The sequence below is a fragment of the Pan troglodytes genome, chromosome X, assembly GCF_028858775.2.
Source record: "Pan troglodytes isolate AG18354 chromosome X, NHGRI_mPanTro3-v2.0_pri, whole genome shotgun sequence".
Lineage (NCBI taxonomy): Eukaryota > Metazoa > Chordata > Mammalia > Primates > Hominidae > Pan > Pan troglodytes.
This window is the reverse complement of record NC_072421.2, coordinates 101,215,062-101,238,021: the sequence shown is the minus strand read 5'-3', so window position 1 is coordinate 101,238,021 and position 22,960 is coordinate 101,215,062. Positions and strand designations below refer to the sequence as shown.

General features: G+C 39.8%; 1 protein-coding gene across 1 annotated transcript; it reads right to left on the bottom strand.

Annotated features, from left to right (window-relative positions):
• Window positions 1-13,539: 13,539 nt before the first annotated feature.
• Window positions 13,540-15,383, bottom strand: LOC737092 (transcription elongation factor A protein-like 3). Its single transcript, XM_001137371.7, is given in 4 exon segments — window positions 13,540-13,690; window positions 13,692-14,240; window positions 14,595-14,664; window positions 15,211-15,383. Coding segments are annotated over 2 exon segments (552 nt in total). The 5' UTR covers window positions 14,214-14,240; window positions 14,595-14,664; window positions 15,211-15,383; the 3' UTR covers window positions 13,540-13,660.
• Between the last annotated feature and the right edge of the window lie 7,577 nt (window positions 15,384-22,960).

The following is a 22,960-nucleotide window of genomic DNA, read 5'->3' as shown; positions in this document are numbered from 1 at the left end:
ACTTCTTCCTTTCCTATCTACATTTCTTTTCTTTTCTTTCTTTTTTTTTTTTTTTTTTTGAGATGGAGTTTCGCTCTTGTTGCCCAGGCTGGAGTGCAATGGCACGATCTCAGCTCACTGCAACCTCTGCCTCCCGGGCTCAAGTGATTCTCCTGCCTCAGCCTCCCGAGTAGCTGGGATTACAGGCACGCATGACCACGCACAACTATTTTTTGTATTTTTAGTAGAGATGGGGTTTTACCATGTTGACCAGGCTGGTCTCAAACTCCTGACCTCAGGTGATCCTTCGGCATTGTCCTCCCAAAGTGCTGGTATTACAGGCGTGAGCCACCGTGCCTGGCCTCTACATACCTTTTCTCCTTGCCTTATTGCACTAACTAGGATTTCCAGTACATAGTTGAATAACAGTGGTGAGAACTGACATCCTTGCATGATCCCCTATCATAAGAGGAAATCATTCTTTCATTATTAAGTGTGATGTCAGCTGTGATTTTTTTTTTTTTTAATAGATACCCTATTTCAGGTTAAGGAAGTTCCTTTCTAATTGTTTCCTGAGAGATTTTATTGACTTTTATCAAATGCTGTTTCTGTATCTATTGAGGTGGTCATATTTTTCTCCTTATTTTGTTAATATGTTTAATTAAATTGACTTCCAAGTACTTGACCAACTTTGCATTTTTGTGATAAACCTCACTTGGTCATGATAAATATATATATACTTTTTATTTATTGCTGGATTCAAATTCCCAAAATTTTGTTAAGAATTTTTGCATCTATAAACATAATGTCTATAGTTTTCTTGTAATGTTTTTGTATTGGCATCAGGGTAATTCAGGCCTCATTATGTAGAGAGGAGGCCTTTTCCTTTACTTTCTGAGAGTTTGTTTAACATTTGTGTTATTTCAGCTTTAAATGTTTGATAGAATTCACTAGTGAAGACATCTGGGTCTGGAGTTTTCTTGGAAAGTTTTTAATAACAAATTAATTTTATTTTACAGATATAGACAGTGGTAGGGCCGGGCGCCGTGGCTCACGCCTGTAATCCCAGCACTCTGGGAGGCGGAGGCGGGCGGATCACGAGGTCAGGAGATCCAGACCATCCTGCCTAACATGGTGAAACCCCGTCTCTACTAAAAATACAAAAAAATTAGCGGGGCGTGGTGGCGGGCGCCTGTTATCCCAGCTACTCAGGAGGCTGAGGCAGGAGAATGACGTGAACCCGGGGGGCGGAGCTTGCAGTGAGCCGAGATCGCGCCACTGCACTCCAGCCTGGGCGAGAGTGTGAGACTCCGTCTCAAAAAAAAAAAAAAAAGATATAGACAGTTGTATACTGGAACTGGCCTGTGCCAGCTATTGAGAGCTGATTGTCACTCTCTCTTATCAAATCTACATTCAGTGATGATGCACTGATTGATTAAAATTGGCCATAGTTTACACTTTAGAAGTCAGATACTCTATGAATCAGGGTTTTTAATTTCTTTCAGAGACCTGGTGGTTAAACACCACTCTTCTGTTCAGGTTTTCTATTTATTTTTTGAGTGAGCTTGGTAATTTGTATCTTTCAAGAAATTTGACCATTTTATCTACATTATTGCATTTATTGGCATAAAGTTATTCATAATACTACCATACTGTCCCTTACATTCTTAGAGGATCTGTAATAATGACCCCTTTTCATTCTTTTTTTTTTAAAAAAAAAGTTTTATTAAGTTGTTGTTCACATGACATAGAGTTCACCCATTGAAAGTGTACAGTTCAGTGGCTTTTAGTATATTAAGAGATATGTGTAACCATCACTACAATCAATTTTAGAACATTTTCATCACCTCATAAAGAAAGTTTATACCCTTAGGTTAAGACTCTCTACCCTCCATCCTCCCCAACCCTAGCCAACCATTAATCTACTCCTTGTCTCTATGGAATTGCCTATTCTCTGTATTTCATATAAATGGAATCATGCAATATATGGTCTTTTGTGATTGGCTTCTTTCACTTAGCATAATGTTTTCAAGGCCCATCCATATTGTAGCATGTATCAAAACTTTATTTTTAATGACCAAATAGTTTTCCATCATCTAAATATACCACATTTTGTTTATGCATTCATCAGTTGATAGACATTTAGATTCTTTTCACCTTTTGGCTATTATGAATAATGCTGCTATAAACATTCATGTAAGTTTTTGTGTGGACATGTATTTGTGGGGTTTTTTTCTCTTGGGTATGTAACTAGGTCTGCAATTGCTGGGTCATATGATTACTCCGTGTTTAACATTTTGAGGAATTGTCATTTTACATTTCCACCAGCAGCGTATGAGGGTTTCCATTTCTCATCCTCACCAATACTTGTTATTATTTGGATTGTTCATTTCTGGTAAATTACAAGTCTGATGAAGTGCTCTGTGAGGGCAGAGCATTATAAGGGATTAGTGCTCTTATAAGGAGGCCTGAGGGAACTTATTTGCCCCTTCTACCATGTGAGTACACAGCTAGAAGGTGCTATCTGTGAACCAGAGATTCAGCCCTAATCAGGCACCAAATCTGCTGGCACCATGTTCTTGAACTTCCAGCCTCCAGAGCTGTGAGAAATAAAATTCTGTTGTTTATAAGCTACCCAGTGTATGGTATTTTGTTATAGCAGCCTGAATGGACTAAGACAGAGGTTGTTTTACTTCTTCCTTTCCAATCTGGATGTCTTTTCTTTTTTTTGGTCTAACCTCCGCAGCTAGAACCTCTAGTGCAAAGTTGAATAGAAGTGGAGAGAACAGACATTCTTGTCTTGTTCCTGATCTTAAGGGGAAAGCATCCAGTCTTTCATCATTAAGTATGTTGTTAACTGTGTCTTTTTCATATATACCCTTTGTCAGGTTAAGGAATTTTGCTTGTATTCCTCATTTGTTGTGTGTTTTTATCATGAAATGATGTTGAATTTTGTTGAACATTTTTTTCTTCATCTTTTGAGATCATCATGTAGTTTTTGTGCTTTATTCTATTCGTATGGTGTATTACATTGATCGATTTTTGAATGTTAAATCAACTTTGCATTCCTGGGATAAACCTCACTTGGTCATATTGTATAATTCTTTCTATATGATGCTGGATTTGTTTGAAATATTTTTTGAGGATTTTTGCATCCTCAAAAAAATCTACAGCATAAGAGATATTGCCCTGTAGTTTTCATGTGGTGTCTTTGTATAGTTTTGGTAACAGGGTAACACTGGCCTCATATAATGAGTGGAGAAATGTTCTCTCCTCTTCTTTTTTTGTAAAAGTTTGTGAAAAGCGAATATTAATTTTTCTTTACATGTTTGGTAGAATTCACCAATGAAGCCATCTTGGCCTGGATGTTCCTTCATTGGTAGTTCATTCTCTTTATTTGTTATAGGTCTATTCAGATTCTGTATTTATCCAGGAGTCAGTTTTGGTAGTGTCTTTCTAGGAATCCATTTATTTAATCTAAGTTATTTAATTTATTGGCATACAGTTATTCATAGTGTTCCTCCATAACCGTCTTATTTCTGTAAAGTCAATAGTAATGTACCCTCTTTCGTTTTTGACTCTAGTTGTTTGAGTCTTCTCTTTTTTTTTCCAGGCTAATCAATTTAAATGTTTGTTCATTTTGTTGATCCTTACAGAGAACCAGCTTTTGTTTTTATTGACTTTTCCTATTATTTTTCTATTCTTTATTTTATTAATTTCCGCTCTAGTTTTTATTATTCCCTTCCTTCTGCTTGCTTTAGGTTTAGTTTGCTCTTCTTTTTCAGTGTCTTAAGGTGGAAGGTTAGGTTATCGATATGAGATCTTTCTTCCTTTTTTTTCTTGAAGATAGAGCCTTGTTATGTTACCCAGGCTGGTCTCAAACTCCTGGGCTCAGGTTATCCTCTCACCTCAGCCTCCCAAGTAGCTGGGACTACTGACACATGTCACTGTGCCCAGCCTTCTTTTTTACTGTAGGCATTTACAGCTATAAATGTCTTTCTAAGCATTGGTTTAGACGCATGCTGTAAGGTTTGGTATTTTGTATCTTCATTTTCATTAGTCTTAACATATTTTCTAATTTTCCTCTTTATTTTATCTTTGATCTGTTAGTGATTTAGGAGTGTGTTGTTTAATTTCCACATATTTGTGAGTTTCCCAAATTTATTTCTGTTATTGTTTTTTACTTTCATTCTATGCTAGGGGAAATACTTAGAATTATCTCTAATCTTTCAAATTTATTGTGGTTTGTTTTATTGCCTAGCATATGGTCTATTCTGGAGTATGTCCCATGTGCATTGGAGAAGAATGTATATTCTTTTGTTGGGTGGAATGTTCCATATATGTCTGTTTGGTCTAGTTGGTTTATAGTGTTGTTCAAGTCTTCTATTTCCTTGTTGATCTTCTGCCTAGTTCTTCTATCCATTATTAAAAGTTGAAAGTCCCCAACTATCCCAACTATTATTGTTGAGTGGTCTATTTATCTCTTCATTTCTGTAAATTGCTTCAGGTATTCTGGTGTGGTTTTTTTCCTTCGTTTTTGTTTTGTTTTGTTTTTTCTTTAGACAGAGTTTTGCTTTTATTGCACAGGCTGGAGTGTAACAGCACAATCTTGGCTCACTGCAACCTCCACCTCCCAGGTTCAAGTGATTCTCCTCCCTCAGCCTCCCAAGTAGCTGGGATTACAGGTGTGTGCCACCACACTCAGCTAATTTTTGTATTTTTAGTAGAGATGGGGTTTCACCATGTTGGTCAGGCTGGTCTCAAACTCCTGACCTCAGGTGATCCACCCACCTCGGCCTCCCAAAGTGCTGGAATTACAGGTGTGAGCCACTGCGCCCAGCCCTCTGGTGCTCTTTTGTTAGGTGCATGTATGTTTATAATTGTTATATCTGCCTGATGGATTAACCCTTTTATCATTATACAATGTCCTTCTTTATCTCTACTAACACTTTTTTTTTTCTTAAAGTCTGTTTTGTCTAATATTACTGTGGCCACTCCAGAGAGCTGGCTATAGTAAAATCAGACAAAATGATGTATCTTTTTTCATCCTTTTACTTTCAGTCTATTGTATCTTTGAATCTGAAGTTTGTCTGCTATAGACAGCAAATGGTTTGATCTTGGTTTTTTAATTTCCATTTTAACAACTGTCTTTTATTGGATAGTTTAACCCATTCAGACTTAATGTTATTATTGATTTAGTTGGATTTATACCTGCCATTTTACTTTTTGTTTTCTGTAGGTCTCCTGTCTTCCTCGAATCTTCCTTTACCACTTTCTTTTGCATTAACTGAATATTCTCTAATATAGCATTTTAATTTTTAAAATGATTTTTAAACCATATTTTTTCGTTATTTCCTTAGTGGTTGCTCTAGACTTACCATATACATATTAGCTTATCAGAATCAGCTTCAGATTTATACTAACTTAATTCCAGTGAGATATAGAAATGTTATTTCTATATCATTCTATTTCCTTCTCCATTTTTGTCATATTATTGTTATGTATGTTACAACTATACATCTGACAAACTCAACAATACATTATTATAATTATTGCTTTATATGAACTTATGTATTTTAAAGAAGCTGAGAGAAGAGAGGAGAACGAGTATATGTTAATAGCTTTTGACCTTCTTAGATATCATTTTTAGATCTCTTCAGTTGGTTCCTATGGATTTCTTGTTGGGAGTAATTCCTTTGCTAATGTAATACTTAATGGTGTTCCACATTTCTCTGAGGCACTGTACATTTGTATTTAGTCTTTTCTTCTCTTGGTTATTCAGATTGCATAATTTCTATCAATTTACCTTCAAGTTTACTGATTCTTTTGGCAGTTCAAATGTAATACTGAATTTTTCATTTTAGTTATTGTACTTTTGAATCCCAGAATTTCGATTTGTTTTAAAAATAATTTCTATGTCTTTGATATTTTATATTTGATGCAACATCATCATATCTTTCTTTACTTCTTTAATCATGGTTTCTTGTAGTTCTGTGAACATATTAATAATAGCTACTTTGAAGTCTTTGTTCAAACTGACATCTGGCCACTCTCACAAGGAGCTCCTAGTGTCTGCCTTTTTCTGGTATATGGGTTATAATTTCCTGTTTCCCTGCAAATCTCATAATTTTTTGTTGAAAACTGAGCATTTTGGATAATATATTGTAGCACCTCTGGGTACTATTTTCCTCTTCCCCATCTGGAGCTTTTTACTGATATTTGCATATTTATTTATTTAGTGATTAGCTAGATTATTTTAGTAAAGTCTGTGCTTGCACAATGTGAAGCCTGTTATGTTGCTCACCAGAAGGCTCAGCCTTGGTTGTGCCCACAGTCACCTTTGGCAGGGCTTTCCTTGACTGTTTTTTTCCCTGACCATACCCAGCTGTTTAGCTCCACTAATTACCTGCTGATTGCCCTATTGTTTTCAACAATGCCCTGGGGCATAAATGATTCCACAGACAGATTTGTTCTAATCCCAGTAGGTCTCCTCCCAGCTTTCTCTGTCCCAGGTTGTCTCCAGCAAACTAGTGGGCCTACAGCTTAGTCTGCATCTCCAATGAATCTACCAATGTCCTCTCAATTGCCTTTCACCACGTGTGGTGTTTTCTGGCACTATTTCTGACATCAAATGTGTGGTGTTTTCTAACACCTACCAATTCTCTGATTCTTTGGCACCAACTGGGTGTCCTACAATTCAATTTAATTCTGATATTAATTCCTCAGAGTTAGTGCAGACCCTACAGTTTAAGGGCTTTTAAGTATAAGACTGCCCTCCACTTCAGATGGCAGCTGCAAATGGGGTGCCCAACCTACCCACACTTCAGCCTGGGCTAGTACAAATTTGAGGGTTCTGTAAACCAAAAAGTGACTGAGGCAGATCTCAATTGATTAGAGGTTTATTTTGCCAAGGTTGAGGACACACCTAGGAAAATGAAACACAAGTCACAGTAGGATTGGTGACCTGTGGTTTTCCCACAGAGGGCTTTGGGAACTTCAGTATTTAAAGGAGAAAGAGCAAGCAAGAGGGGAAGAAAAAAAAGGAGGATGGGTAGGCAATGAGGCAAGTGGTTACATTCTTGTGAGGCTCTGATTAGCACTCAGTGAATCTACATTTTACATGTAAAAAGAAAGGAGTAGAGGAAAAGTCAATTATGCATTCATCTCATGCTCAGTACATCTACATTTTACATAAGATAAAGTAAGCATGTGAAATTACAGCTATTTGGGAACAAATGGAAGGCAGTTTTTGGATGACTCAGTTCCCAAGCTTAATTTCCCTTTTGCCATAGTGAGTTTGGGGTCCTGAGAGTCTATTTTTTATTCACAGTTCTCATGACTCCCTTCTTGAGTTCAGTAATTTACTGGAATGACTCACAGAACTTAGAAAACTGCTTTGCTTACTATTACCAGTTTATTGTAAAGGATACAACTCAGGAAGAGCCTAATGGAAGACATGCATAAGGTAAGATATGGGGTATATTTGGCACAGAGCTTCCATGCCTTTTCTGGGTGCTCCATCTGATCAGTACATCAATGTATTCCCAACCCAGAAGCTCCCGAGCCCCATCATATAGGGATTTTAATGGAGGTTTTATCGTATAGGAATGATTTATGTAATCATTGGCCACTGGTAATTGAACTCAATTTTTATCCCCTCTCCAATCCCTGGAGGTCAGGAGCAAGGCAGAAAGTTCCCATCCTGTAATCATGTATTTGGTCTTTCTGTTGTCCAGTCCCCATCCTGAAGCTATCTAGGGGTCTTACCCTAAGTCACCTCATTAGCATAAATTCAGGAGTAGTCAAAAGGGGCTCATTATGAATAACAAAAGACACTCCTATCATTCAGAAAATCCCAAAGGTTTTAGGAGCTCTGTGCCAGGAACTGGGGACATTGACCAAATATATACTGTAATATATATTTTTAATATATCATGCACCAGAGCCTCCACTGTTTTTGAGAGCTCCCTTGAACTTGGACTTCTCCATATTCTGTTGCAAATGAATTCCTTTCCTTTGGGAAAAAATTTAGAACTCTCCATTTTACATCCTGCTTCCCTCCCTTCCCTCAGGCAAAATCTCTGAGCCATGGCTCTGGTATTTGTAATATGTATCATAGATTATCACAGTCTACCTTCAAATAATATTATAGCTATCTCTCAGTATACTTAGGGGATTGGTTCCAGGACCCACCACTCCCCAGGATACACAAATCTATGTATACCTAGGTGGGTCCTGGAGTTGGCTCTGCAGAACCCATCTATGTGAAAAGTCAGCCCTCGCTATAGGCAGACTTCACATTCCACAAGTACAGTATTTTCCATCTCAGTTTGGTTGGAAAAATCCACATCAAAAAACACAGGTCAAACCTGTGTTGTTCAAGGGTCAACTGTAAATGATTTCATGGATAATGGAAGAACCCTACAACTGTGCATTCCCCCTCCCATCTTTTTTTCTATTGTTGTACGTATTAGTCAGGGTTCTCTAGAGGGACAGAACGAATAGGATGGATGTAATATATAAAGGGGAATTTATTAAGGAGTACTGACTCACACAGTCACCAGGTGAAGTCCCACAATAGGCCGTCTGCAAGTTGAAGAGCAAGGAAGCCAGTCTGAGTCCCAAAACCTCAAAAGTAGGGAAGCTGACAGTGTAGCCTTTAGTCTGTGATCGAAGGTCCAAGAGTCCAAAAACTGAAGAACTTGGAGTCTGATGTTTGAGGGCAGGAAGCATCCAGCACGGGAGAAAGATGTAGGCCAGAAGACTAAGCCATTCTAGTCTTTCCACGTTCCTCTGCATACTTTTATCCTAGTTAGGCTAGCAGCTGATTAGATAGTGCCTACCCAGATTGAGGGTGGGTCTTCGTCTCCCAGTTCGGTGACTCAAATGTTAATCTCATTAGGCAATACCCTCACAGGCACACCCAGGAACAATATTTTGCATCCTTCAATCCAATCAAGTTGACACTCAGTATTAACCACCACATTGTACATTTTACTTCTACATATGTTACAAGCCATGTAACACATTGTTCTTATTTTTATTGTAGATAATTATTTCTCTTTAACAGCTTTATTGAGATATAATTCATATGCCTTATAATTCACCCATGTAAAGTGCACAATTCAATGGTTTTTAGAATATTTATGGAGGTGGGCAACCATCACCACTATCCAATTTTACATTTTCATCACCCCTAAAGAAAACCTTCCTATTACCATTTTTCATTCCTGCCCTTCTGCAAGCCCCATGCAACCACGAATCTACTTTCTCTATAGATTTGTTGATATGGCCATTTATTATAAATTGAATAATAAACTATGTGGTCTTTTGTGACTGCCTACTTTCACTTAGCATAATGTTTTCAAGGTTCATCCATGCTATGCCATGTATCAGTACTTCTTCCTTTTTATTGCCAAATACATTGTATAATATACCATATTTGTTTATTCACCAGTTCATGGATTTTTTTTTCTATATTTTGGCTATTATGAACAATACTGCTATGAACATTTGTGTATACATTTTGCATGACTGTATGTTTTCATTTCTCTTGTGTATATACCTAGGAATGGAATTGCTGGGTCATATGACACATTATGTTTAACATTTTAAAGAATTGCCAATTTGTTATCCCAAGCAAATGCATTCCCATCAGCAATGTATGAGGACTTGTTTCTCCCCATCCTCACCAAAACTTATTTTCTATCTCTTTCGTTTTAGCCATCCTACTGTGTGTGAAGTGGTATCACTTTGTGGTTCTGGTTTACATTCCCTAGTGACTAATACAGTTGAGCTTCTTTTCATATGCCTATTGGACATTTGTATATCTTCTTGGGAGAAATATCTATTCAAATCATTTGCCCATTTTAAAATTGGGTTCTCTTTTTTTTTAATGGTTGAGTTGTAAGAGTTTTTTATATATTCTGGAAATTAGCTCCTTATCAAATGTATTATTTGCAGTTATTTTCTCCCATCTGGTGGATCATCTTTTCATTTTCTCGATGTTATCATTTGAAGCACAAAACGTTTCCATTTTCATGAAGTAGAATGTATCTTTTGTCATATATGATTTTGTTATCGTATCTAAGTAAAATTGCCTAACTCAAGGTCATGAATATTTATGCATATGTTTTCTTCTAAGAGCTGTATAGTTTTAGCTCTTTCATTTATATTTATGATCTGTGTTGAGTTCACTTTGATGTAGGGTGTGACATAATGTTCTAAATTCGTTCTTTGGCATGTGGATATCTAATGGTTTCATCACAATTTGTTTAAAAACTATTATCTTCCCTTTGAATTGTCTTGGCAGACTTGTTGAAAATCCATTGAGCATAAAAGTGAGAGTTTACTTCTGGATTCCCAATTCTATTCCATTGATTTATATATCTATCCTTATGGTAGGACCACCCTGTCTTGATTACTATTGCTTTGTGGTAAGTTTTGAAGTTAGAAAGTGTAAGAACTCCATTTGTTATTGTTTTTCAAGATTGTTTTGTCTGTTTTGGGTCATTATAATTTAGGATCACTTTGTTATTATCTGCAAAGAAGCCAGGGGAGATTTTGATAGTGATTGCCTTAAGTCTGTAGATCAATTAGGGAATATTGCCATCTGAACAATATTAAGTCTTTCAATCAATGAACATTGAATTTATTTCCATTTATTTAGGTTGTCTTTAGTTTCTTTTGACAACATTTTGTACTTTTCCATATACAAGTCTGGCATTTGTTTTGTTAAATTTATTCCCAAGATTGTTTTTCTTTTTGATACCATTGTAAATGGAATCATTTTCTTAAGTTCATTTCAGATTGTTAATTTCTACTATAAAGAAATACAATTGATTTTGTATATTGATATTATATCTTGCTACATTGTACTTGTGTATTATTTCTCATAGTTTAAATAATTATTGTTAATTGACAATTTATAATTGTATATATTTATAGGGCACAAAGTAATGTAATCAACATTCCCTCTGGAAATGATACCATATTAGGGTCTCAGCAATGGCCTCTGCTGTTGGCAGGTTTCATACTCAGCTATGAGAGTAGTCAGATCAGGTTGGTATGGGAAGTCAATATTGTTGAGCTCTCACATAGTTCTATTTCTGTTTCTGTGGCCACTTTGTACAAGGGCCCATTGAGAAAACATTGGGATAGCAGTGGCAGGGGAATGGGGAGGCTGAATGATATCTACAGAGATGGTCATTTTTTCCTCCCAATTATTGATAGTTTCCTCTGCAGTGGATGCCCCCAGTGGGTACACTCACTACCTGAATAAACAGATATGGACTATTTAGAAGGGATGTGGCCTGGTAGTCTTTAGATTTCAAGACCCTCCCAAAAGGTAAAAACAGGCAGAACCTTGGTTAGGGCATCCACCTTGAGGGAGTCCTGTGCCACTGTTTCTTTGCAGCCATTCTAATCCATGAACAATGTATCTTTCCATTTATTTAAATCTTAATTTCTCTCATCAATGTTTTGTAGTTGTCAATGTACAAATCTAGCACATAGTTTGATTTTTTAAAAGATGTTGGTACATATGTGCTTTGTGCCTACTGAATTCAGATAAACATTTCCTTATACTTCCTCCTACTTTTTTATGGTTTATATTTAATGTAATTGAGATCATGCAATGTGTAAAACTTCACTGTACATCAGAATCACCTGGGGAGTTTGTGGAAATTGCAGGTTCTAGATCCATATTCCTAGAAATTCTGGGTTTGTGCCAGGGACCAGGGAGGTTCCCAGGGAGTCGTTTAACATATTTTGAACGTATTTTGAAAAAAATCATTTTTATACATTGTTAAAATGGTTTATGAGCTGGATTTAGAATTATCACTTCTCCTGTATTATTTATTTTTGAATTTCAAGTTGTATTTTTGACAAGTGAAATTACTTGCCCAAGGATACACTGGGCCAAAAACTCAAGGCTCCTGACTCAGTCATAATCAAGTAATTGTTAAATATATGTGTCAAGTACAGTGCAACGGATATCAGGATGAATTTTTTAAAAGTCTGTTTTGATAAGGGAATATACTGGTGGGCTAAATAAAAATGCCTAAGAGTTTTTAATATTTTTAAGAGCACTGTACCTCTTTCAGTTGCAAGTGGTTTAGAATGGGAAGGGATGTTTCACACAGGGTTATCTCTGTGATTATGTATGGATAAGTCCCTTGATTTTGTATAGTAGGCCAGTCAATGAGGCTTTTTAGAGAAAACTCACACTTAGAAAGGTACAAAAATTTAGATAGGGTTCACCTGTGGTACTGGGGTAGGGTGTTTGGTTCAAACACAGTTCATTATCTAGCCAATAGGTTAGACTCAGGACACAGTCCCAAGTAGACCCAAAATGTCTCAAATCCTAAGAAGAGAAATGAAGCTGTAAGCAAATATAAAATGAACTAAAAATGTTAATGGCTACTTTGCTAAGAACTGTGTAATACAGTGGGCTCCAAGAAGCCCTAGAGTAGAACCACCTGCAATTGGGACTGTGGCCCTTTGGGGACTGTAGGGAATCAGGAGGGCTTTGTCACCATGAGTACTCCATTATATCAGTGGCTGTCAGCAGACAGTACATATACAGGGCATAGCAGAACAGAAGTGCCCAGCAGATATGATAGTATCCAGAGAAGGATGGCACCCTCTACTCAGCTGCTTGGAGTTGTTCCTGGGGACAGGTGAAACCTACCTTCAGCTCTTCTTTTAAGTGTCTGACAGGGTGCTGGGTCCTGCTCCTGTAAGGACAGCTCACATGTTCAATACCTCATCTGATCCACTGGGCAGTCCTGTGAGATAAGTATTATCCCCATTTCACAGATGGCAAGACTGACCCTTACAGCAATGGATTTGTTATAACTGCCAGGTTGATACCTCTAGCTGTTAGTCTCAGAGGTAATATGAATTTTACTTATCATTTTATGTTCTGGCAACAGAAATTTTAAGTGTCTTTATTACCCTCATAAGCTCACTGAACAGTTCAATTGTTTATGTATTGTTTTCTCGTTTAGTTTTTAAAATTATTGTTATGACAAAAGGACATATCCTTTAAGAAAAGGTAGAGATGAGTGAGAGCAAAGAAAAGAAAAAGAATCGCATCCTATGGGGGAGCCATAGGATGGTAAAGGACCCAGGAGAAGGGGTAGCAGTGCCCACTCACCTAGTTACACCTAGGGAAGACATGAGGATGGGCACAACAACAGCAGAATGGCATGGAGGTACCTACCCAGCAAGTGATTGAACTCATTTTTGGATACCATTCAGGAATAACCATTGGCTGCTTTTTAGTGTACATGCTTTCAGAGTTTTCTTTGTGCACAAATGCATTATGCAAACATTTACATTTTTATAAAAACGGGCTGATACTGTATATGCGGTTCTGCAAACTTTTTTTTATTTTTATTTTATTTTTTTACAATGTACCATGAACATCTTTTCCATGCACATGGGTGAAAATCCTCTACTAAAATATAGAGCGCTGTAGTTGGGTCAAAAGGCTGCTGGTAACGAGACTGACATCTAAAGCAAAGTATCAGCTTAAGGTTAAAGCATTGGGCCTGGCAAATACCTACCAGGGAAAGCAGGGCCAGCAATATTCTCATCAGAGAAATCAGAATGGAAGGCCAAAGGCATTAAAGGTATGGGATATCGTGTAAGCCCCTCTGGCCCCTACCTCCACCCCTCACTCCCCTGACACCCCGTTGTCCCCTTGGGGCGAATGGATCCTGTACATCTCTTTGCATCCAATGAAAACCACCCATTTTCTGTTTTTTCCTTAGCTCCTCTTGAGCCCTTGACACATCTCCACATTCTCTCATCATCTCCTCACTGCTCAGATGCCTTTCCTGTAAGTCCTCCTGAGAGTCCTTGGGGGAATCGTCCGTCCCCCTGTCCGTTTTTCTTTTTGCTTTCCGGGGCACATAATCTTCAGCCGGGCGCTTTTCGGCGGCCCGCGGCTGGCTCTCTGGCTTTGCCTGGGAGGCTGGCTTGCCCTCGCCTTGTGGCTTGCCCTCACCTTCGGACCTGCCCTGCTTTTCCTGGCTTCCCTTATCTTCCAGTTGTCCCTCATCACCTGGCTCTCCCTCATCCTTTCTCTTTCCCTCGCATTCTGTCTTCCCCTCCACGTCTGGCTTTTCTTCCTCGTCTGACTTTCCTTCATCATCAGGCTCTACTTCATCTTCTGGCTTTCCCTCGTTTTCCAGGTTTCCTTCATTTTTATTGTAGGGTTTTTCCATGTCGAGACTTCCCCTCCTTTTCCTGTCCTGGGGGATGGGAATGGAGGGAAGAGGAGACAAATAAGAGACATGGGAGACTGAGGGCATGGGGTGGAATGCAGGTCTGGATAGTACTTGCATCTCACCCCTGGTGAGGGTTCCCCTAAGCTGGCCGGGCCCCCAAGAGGGCCTTCTGCCCACCACGTAGCCTGCCACTCCTCCCACACACGTGAGCCAGCCATTCCCTGCCACCTTCTCTGCACTGGTTCAGCCTGGTAAGGTGTGTGTTCATGTGAGTGGGGGATGGGCAGGGGCCCCAATTCGGCCCTGGCCGGGCCCTCCACACTCTCAACCCTTATAGGGCCCTGTCCATTGAGCTCCCCCACAACCACCTTCGCAGACCTGCAGGGATTCTGGACAGGTTGCTCCTCCTTTTTAGGCCTCGCAGAGCGCTGGGAACAGACGCGCAGACCTGCGGACAGACAGGAGACAGGGGTAGGGGCTGCGCAGTCAGCGGTCTCACAGGGACTCGGTTCCCTTTCCTGAGTCCAGGCCCTGCTTACCCAACGTTTTCCTCCCCTACATCCCCCGCACCCCAGCCGCCATTTCTTTCCTGGCCTCGGGCACCAAACCAGGATGCTTTCCAAACTGCGTTTGTCTCTGTGTCCCCTTCCCCTGGAGGCAACCTGTCCCAGCGCCACCCCGTTTTTGCGGAGGTCAGATGTTTCCATGGGAGCAGATTGTGAGAGGGGGTTATTTCCAGAATATGTCTACATTTCACTGTTGCACTGCGGGGTTGCCCCCCCGTACTCCATTTCCAGTACTAAAATGGATGGACGGTTCAGTGCAGGGGGTCGTCGAGAAGGCAGGCCAGGCTCCCCCGCCCTTGCCTCCGCCCGCTCCGCTTCCCCCTCCTCACCAGTCTCCCGGATCCTTTCTCCGCCCCCTCCCTACTCCTATTGCCAGCCACCTCCACCCCTTCCGTGGTTTCGCCGGCAGCGCCCACCTTCACACTGACCTGCCGGGACCCGGGACAGGCCTGTGCCTCCTCCGGCTCGCGGAAGCCCGCTCGCTGCTCCCCCGCTGCCCGGGCAGCTCAGACAGCTGGTTCTGCGCGGGCGCCGGGACCGGACCGCAGGGCGGGCGGGCGGGCGCGGGGGCTGGTGCCCACGTAGGCGCCCGGCGGGTCACGTGAGCGCCGCGTCACCCGAGCTCGGCCCCCCTTGCCTGACCCACCTCACCATCCAACCCCGAAGGACCGGGAGGCTGGGGACGGTCGGGGTCGTGGTGTGTTTGTGTAGCAAAGGGGGGTCACGGAGAGGAGGAGGAGGGGGTGGCTTTCTGACCCCAGGTGCTTTACCTGGCGCATCTCACGGCATCCTCGCAGGGTATCTCTCTCTGATGCCCATTATCGCCAGGTGTGACAGCTGATCAAAGAGGGTACCCGACTTTGCCAAGAGCGCTCAGCCCCAGAACTCCAGAGCCCGCTTTCAAGACTGTCTCTGCCTGACTCCAGAGCCCAGGGTGGTGCTGCCTGCCAGGAAGCTGAGCTGCCACCTTGAGTGGCAGTGTTCCTAGGGTTCTGTCCTGGGCCTCCTCTCTCCTCAGTCCTCAAGTTCTGTCTCCCTGTTTGATCTCATTCATTTCCAGTAAAGACCAATGACTTCCAGATTTACGTCTCCAGGCTATTCCCTCCCCAGAATCTCAGACCTATTTTTGCATTCCCATCAGAAATATAGGGGAGTGTTTTGTTTCCCAACGCCCTTCCCAACATAACCTATGACATACTTTTAAATGTTCACTGATATGATAGTTGAGAAGTAATATCTCAATGGCATTTTATTTTGCCTTATCTCTGTTTAAGGACAATTTAAATATCTTTCTTTGTGAATTGTCGGTTCATGTCTTTTCCACATTTTTCTAGTGGGTTGTTGGTCCTTCTCACCTCAATTTTCAAGTTTTCTTAATACATTAACTGTTATATATGTTGCAATTTTCTCTCCAGTTTGTCAGTTGCTTTTTGGCTTTGTTTATGGTGTTTTTCTGCCATGCATTAAAAAAAGTAGTCAAATTTATTTAACTTTTATTGCCTCTAGATTTCGATTCATAGTTAAGAAATCTTTTCCTACATAAGGTCCAAGAAGCATTCACCCATGTTTTCTTCTAGTATTCATATGGTTTTCTTTACATTTAGAGTTTATATTTGTGTATGGCATAAAGTATTGATGGATCTTTTGTTTTCTTTTTCCAATTGGTTTCTCAGTTGTTCTGGCATCAGAAAGTCCATCTTTGCTTTAGGGATTTGAGATACCACCTTTATTACATATCAAATATCCATATGTACTTGGAAAACCTTCTGGGCTTTTTATTCTATTTCATTGGTCTGTTTGCTATCCATATACCAGTTGAATTATAGAGGATATATAATTTCATATATCTGGTAGAGCTAGGTCCCCTCAGTAGATTCTCTTTTTTCCAACACATTCTTGTATGTTTGTTTTTCTACATGAACTTCAGCATAAATTTGATTCAGATCCGTTTTAATTAACGATTAGATATATCCACCTGAATGTCCCTGAAGGACCTCAAATGCAATATGTCCCAAGTGATTTTACCATCCTTCCTTGATCTTTTCCACACACAAAACTCCCTCCTCTTCATTTCTCTTATCTTAATAGATGGCTCCAGAACCCACACTGTTGCCTAAGCAAGAAATCTGGGAATCATCCCTCATTCCCTCTTCCTCCCTCCCACCAAGTAATCTTGACCTTCTCTTCTAAATATCTGGATTTTCCCACTTTTCTTCCATCTCCACTCTTGCTACATTTTTTTAGGCAAACAACTCCCCACTCCTGGTCTATGGTGGAAGATCCCTTTCTGGTTTTGCTACCTCAAGTCTTGCTCTCCTTAATATATATCATATTGTCCCACTGCCTTTTTCTGTTTCATCTTCATTACAGTACTTGAAGTAGGTAGGTCACTAATTACCTCTTATATAGAAACCACTCCACAGGCCAGGTTAAAAAGGGCCTTGGTCTTTAGCCTGATTATTTTCAGATCAACTTTTAGCAGTTATTGAAGATCTAAAGTAAATTCTGAATTTTGAAATAATTGAAAAGAAATGTGCCTGTTGGATAATTAGACAATTAGGATGCCAGATTCCTGGATGGGATGATTCAGTCTTGTAAAGCTGTGAATTTTATCACTCCTGACCCCAACCCTGCCGGCATTTGGAAGTTTGGTAGATTTTCCTTCAAAGGTCTCTTGAAAAAAATCAAATGGAAAAAGATAGGCAAGAAATTAATAAAAGTCACAATAAAGGGGTTCTAGTTGTTTAACATATGAGAGCTCGTAATAATCCAAGCAGTATGGCACAGGTCCAAAAATAGAAATTTAGCAAAGAAAAGACAAGAATGCTCTTCTACACACCTAGGTTTTAATGAGCTTTTAATATACAGATTAGGTGGCATTTCAACCTAGTGCAAAAGCTGGGCTAGGCTTTAGTGAGTACAATACATTGAATTTTTGCTCTAACTAAATTCATATGAACACCACAACCCAGGTGTCTAAACCCAAGAGAGATTATTTCATGTTTATTATCATCCTCATCAACAGGTGTTGTTGAATTCCTTTATGTGCATGACATCACATGGTCACCATATAACATATACTATAGCAACCAGTCTAATTACTTACTGTGGAGATCAAGAGCTAAAATACCAGCTTTGCCACTTCTTAGTTGTGTCAACCTAGAAAAGTTACTAAAATTCTGTGAACTTTAGTTTTCTCTTCTAGAAAATGGGAGTAAGATTTTCTGTATCAGGATTATTGTGAATTATAAATAACAATTGCTATATAAAGTGTTTAACACATAGTAGACCTTCAATAAATAGTTCCTTCAACCTCCCATAAAATACATGATTTTGCAATAAAAATTTGCATAGCTGGCTGGGCACGGTGGCTCACGCCTGTAATCCCAGCACTTTGGGAGGCCGAGGTGGGTAGATTATGAGGTCAGGAGATCGAGACCATCCTGGCTAACATGGTGAAACCCTGTCTCTACTAAAAATACGAAAAATTAGCCGGGCATGGTGGTGGGCACCTGTAGTCCCAGCTACTCTGGAGGCTGAGGCAGGAGAATGGCATGAACTCAGGAGGTGGAGCTTGCAGTGAACCGAGATCGCACCACTGCACTCCAGCCTTGGTGACAGAGCGAGACTCCGTCTCAAAAAAAAAAAAAAATTGCATAGCTATCAGAGGCATCATTTGGAAATATAATAAGAGGAACTATATATACTATATGAGCTTCAATGATATCAGATCAATAGATTATGAGATGGGAAAAAACACTGCACTATCAGCTGCTCTTCTGCCCCATTATTTTAACTTCTAGATAAACATCTGGGAAGCACAGGTATATGAGGCACAGAAACACAAGGCACTGTGGATGCCTCTTCTGTCTGGACAGAAAACTGGAGTCAGGAGACCTCTTTGAGTCCCCAGAGACAGAATCATCACTACTGTGTGTCCTTGGGTAAGTCACTCCTAATGTTCTGACATCACCTCTGTAACACACCAAGATCTTCACATCTTGGGCACTCAATAAAAGGCAATCATAATTATTTCTTGTATATCTACTGGGGTATGTCAGGATGAGGGAGACAAAGGCCAACCACAAGGAAACAATACTTTCCTCTAGAGACCTTTGGGAACCTCACTATTAACTGAGTGCCTGGATGTGCCCTACATGGGGATAGCTGCTTTATGTGGGACAGTGGGATATCCCAAGTACCCTCTCAACAGCCTGTGAGTAAAGGGTCTTTGCCCCATTAGATGAATGAGAAACCCAAGGCTCAGAGAGATTTAAGTAAACTGTTCAAGGTTACACAAGCTGGTTACTGCCAAGCCTGAGAACCAACCTAGGTCTTAGAATGAGGACTACTATCTCAATGTGTCCCTATGTTATCTCCCATTTTCTCTACTCAACTTCCTTCCCTGTGATCACTGATGAGTCAATAATTATTTCTCAGGGACCTACCGATGTCTAACACTTTACTGTGTTCTTTAAGAGAAAAGGGCTAGGTATCAGAGGAGGAAGATCTTTCACCTTGGTGAATGATATGCTCTCTGGGTAGACAGAGAGCCTCTTCACATGAGGCCACTTGAAGAAAGAGCTAAAGGAAAAGTCACTAGGCCAGTGACTTTGGGCCACTGTCAATGGGCCAATAGGAGCTCAGAGAAGGCAATGGCCAGGTTTGCTGGAAATAGACAGAGAAAGCTTCAAGGAGGAAAAGGACCTTGACTTGGGCCTCAGATGATAGGCAGGACCTACAAGGAGGTAGGGAGGGAAAACTCAGCTGTTTGACTATAGTTCCTGGTCTTACATTAATTATACTGGCCTATCTTTATTAAATGGTCAGGTTGCCCCAACTTGAAATCAAGGTCTCATCTGATTTCTCCCTCTCCCACAGACAAAGCTCTCCTTCCTGCTTCGTTGTATCTCCTGAATCTGTCACTACCTTAGAGCTTCACCATTTCTCATTTGAACTCTTAGAATAATCTCTTCTCTAGTTTTCCTGCTTCCAGCCCTGCCCCTTCCTTAAGATAAATCTTGTACATTACCATCAGATTAAACTTTACTCTTCCCTGCTTTTAACTGCCATTCTCCTGCTTGAAGGCGCTGACGGTAAACCTACCACCCACAGAGTAAATTCTGCACTCTTCATCCTGACATTCAGCATCCATCAGAATTGAGCCCCAGGACACACATTCTCAACCTAGTCATGCACTTCTCTGCCCTCACTCAATGTGCCCCAAGTATGCCTTATTCTTCCCTCTCATTGTCATTATGTGTCATTTACTTCCTGCCAACTGCCTTCTTATTCCCCCTAGAGGTCCTAGTCCTGCCCATTCTTAGAGGCCAACCCTCATCACTCAGCCTCTGAAGCCACCCTAGCTGGAAGTGATCTTTCCTTCCCCTGTTGCACAGGGTCTCTACCTTTCATGTTGCCCTTAACAAAGGTTTTTGTACCATATATCCTTGTACCTTTCCACGTTTGTGTGTGTGTGTGTGTGTGCACGTGTGCACTGGGAGAAAGAGTAGTGGTAGCTCATCAGGGAGGTGGTCAGATGTGGGACATCAGATATGATCTTGTCTTCTATGGTCCCTATGCTGATACATGGTGATTTGCTCAGAAAATCTCAGTCTCCGAAGAAGCTGTTTTCCAATTGGCTCATAGCTGAACCTGCTTTCTGTGTTCACAAAGGTTGGAGTAGAGGTTTAACTCCTCTTCTGTTTAATGGGCTTTTGATATAAAAAGAAATTAATCACATTCTGAAAGAAGAGCCATCCCTGAACTCTCAAGTCTAGATCCCTTATCTGTTCTTTTAGCACCGTTATTTCCCCATTGTTAACACTCATTAGGTTTTGTAATTGGCTCTTTCCATTTCTGTATCTCCCTATAAGCCCCCTAAAGATGGAGACTGTGCCATATTCATCTTTGCATCCTCTTGCATGATTATTCAAATATCCCATTGATGAAAACAGGTATATATATGTGTGTGTGTGTGTGTGTGTGTGTGTGTGTGTGTGTGTGTGTGTATATGTATATATGTGTGTGTGTGTGTGTATCTGCTTCTGGTAATGGCGGACTAGATGATTTAGAGCAACCCACCCATTGAAAAGAACTACAAAACATCAGATCTCTAAAAGGCTACAAAATTAATACAATTGTGAGGAATTGCTAGGTTATACTACAAGAGAACAGAAGCATCCAGAGAGGTAAGCCTAGGACTTAAAACTATATTTTTATTGAAGGCATCTGTGGTTGAGTAATAAGCCTGTGCCAAACTGCGTGGAACTTATGGCACATTCAAGGCACTATAGTAACAGAAGTCAGAGCCCAAGGCCCATCAAAAGGGGTGGAGTGTTTCCTGACAAACCATCACCCATAGTATGCTGGGAACCGCAAATGTTTATACCTTCAGGGTAATTGTAATCAAAAAATATACTAGCCCTTACAAAGTCTTGTAGCTTGGCTTTGCATCATCTGGGTGGACTAGTGAACTGTAAGTTCTGAACAAATATTATGGTGGTAACAGGAAGCATTTTTTTTTTTTTTTTAAGACAGAGTCTCACTCTGTTGCCCAGGCTGGAGTGCAATGGCGCAATCTCAGCTCACTGCAACTTCCATCTCCCAGGTTCAAGCAATTCTTATGCTTCAGCCTCCTGAGTAGCTGGGATTACAGGCATGCACCACCACGCCTGGCTAATATTTTTGTATTTTTAGTAGAGACGGGGTTTCGCCATGTTGTTCAGGCTGGTCTCAAACTCCTGACCTTGTGATCCACCTGCCTTGGCCTCCCAAAGTGCTGGGATTACAGGCGTGAGCCACCGCACCTGGCCAGGAGGCACTCTTATGGGCCTGACCAATGCAAATAAAATCTTCTCTAGAGTAAGATTTTTATCATCTTAGGCCTTAGATTATTACAACAATTGCTGAAATACAATATCCACACACAAAGATAACCAGGTGCACGAAAAAAAATACGTTATGAGTAAGAAATAGAAACAACAGGCAACACAAATAGATCAATATGATTTGAATTATTTATCAGGTACAGATTATTAAACCACAATACTTACTGTATTCAGATAAAACCTCATCTTGAAGATTTCAATATAAATAAATAAGAAATAAATAAATAAAATTCATATTTAAAATCTTCCAAAATGTTTCCGACCAGGAACATTTTAGGCCCAGATAACTTCACTAGTGAAGAAAATAATATCCATCCAACACAGTCTTCCAGATAATTAAAAAAGAATACTCTGCAAGTCATTTTAAGATTTGGTATAACCTTAATATCAAAACCCGACAAGGTCATTATGGGAAAAGAAAAATATAGGTCAATGTAACTCATTGACATAACTGAAAAAAAATTTAAAGAAGAAAGAACCTGACCATATATGAGAATAATAATATACTACATACAAGTTAAGGTATTCCAGAAATGAAAGGTTGGTATAATATTTGAAAATCAATTAATGTAATTTACCACATTAAGAGAATAAAGTCTAACAATCATATGATTATTTTAATAGATGAAGAAAAAAGTATTTATAATAGAAGCCCTTATTAAATGGGAAGAGACAGAAGGGGACTTCCTTGATTTGTTAGAATATGTTTATAAAAAACATATAGCAAACATAAAATATAATGATGAGTATAGAAAGCTTTCTCTTTGAAGCTGAAGCTGAGATTAGGAAGCCCCAGATCTTCTTAAAATTTGACTGTAGGTCCCAGGCCAGTGAAAATAAAAAGATGAAGGCAGGAAGGCAAAAGGAAGGAAGGAAGGGAAGAAGAAAGAAAAGGTAAGGAATTGGAAAGGAAGAAATGAAACTGTCATGCACAGACAACATGACTGTAATTTAGGAAATCTAAAAGAGTCCATATATAAAAATTTTGGAATGAATAAATGAGTTCATCAAGTGTTCTGGATATGACAATATACAAAATTCAGTTGCATTTCTTAATCAGCAAAAAAACAGTTACAAAATGGAAGTTTTAAATCCAATACATGATGAATGTTACTGAGATCTTTAAATAAATAAATGGAATATATACCATGGTCATGGGTTGGAAGACTCAGTGTTAGGAAGATGTCAATTCTCTTCTAACTGACCTATAATTACAATGCAATCCTAAACAAAACTCCTCCTTCATTCTCTCCTTCCCTTCTTCCTTCCTTTCATGGAACTTGACAAG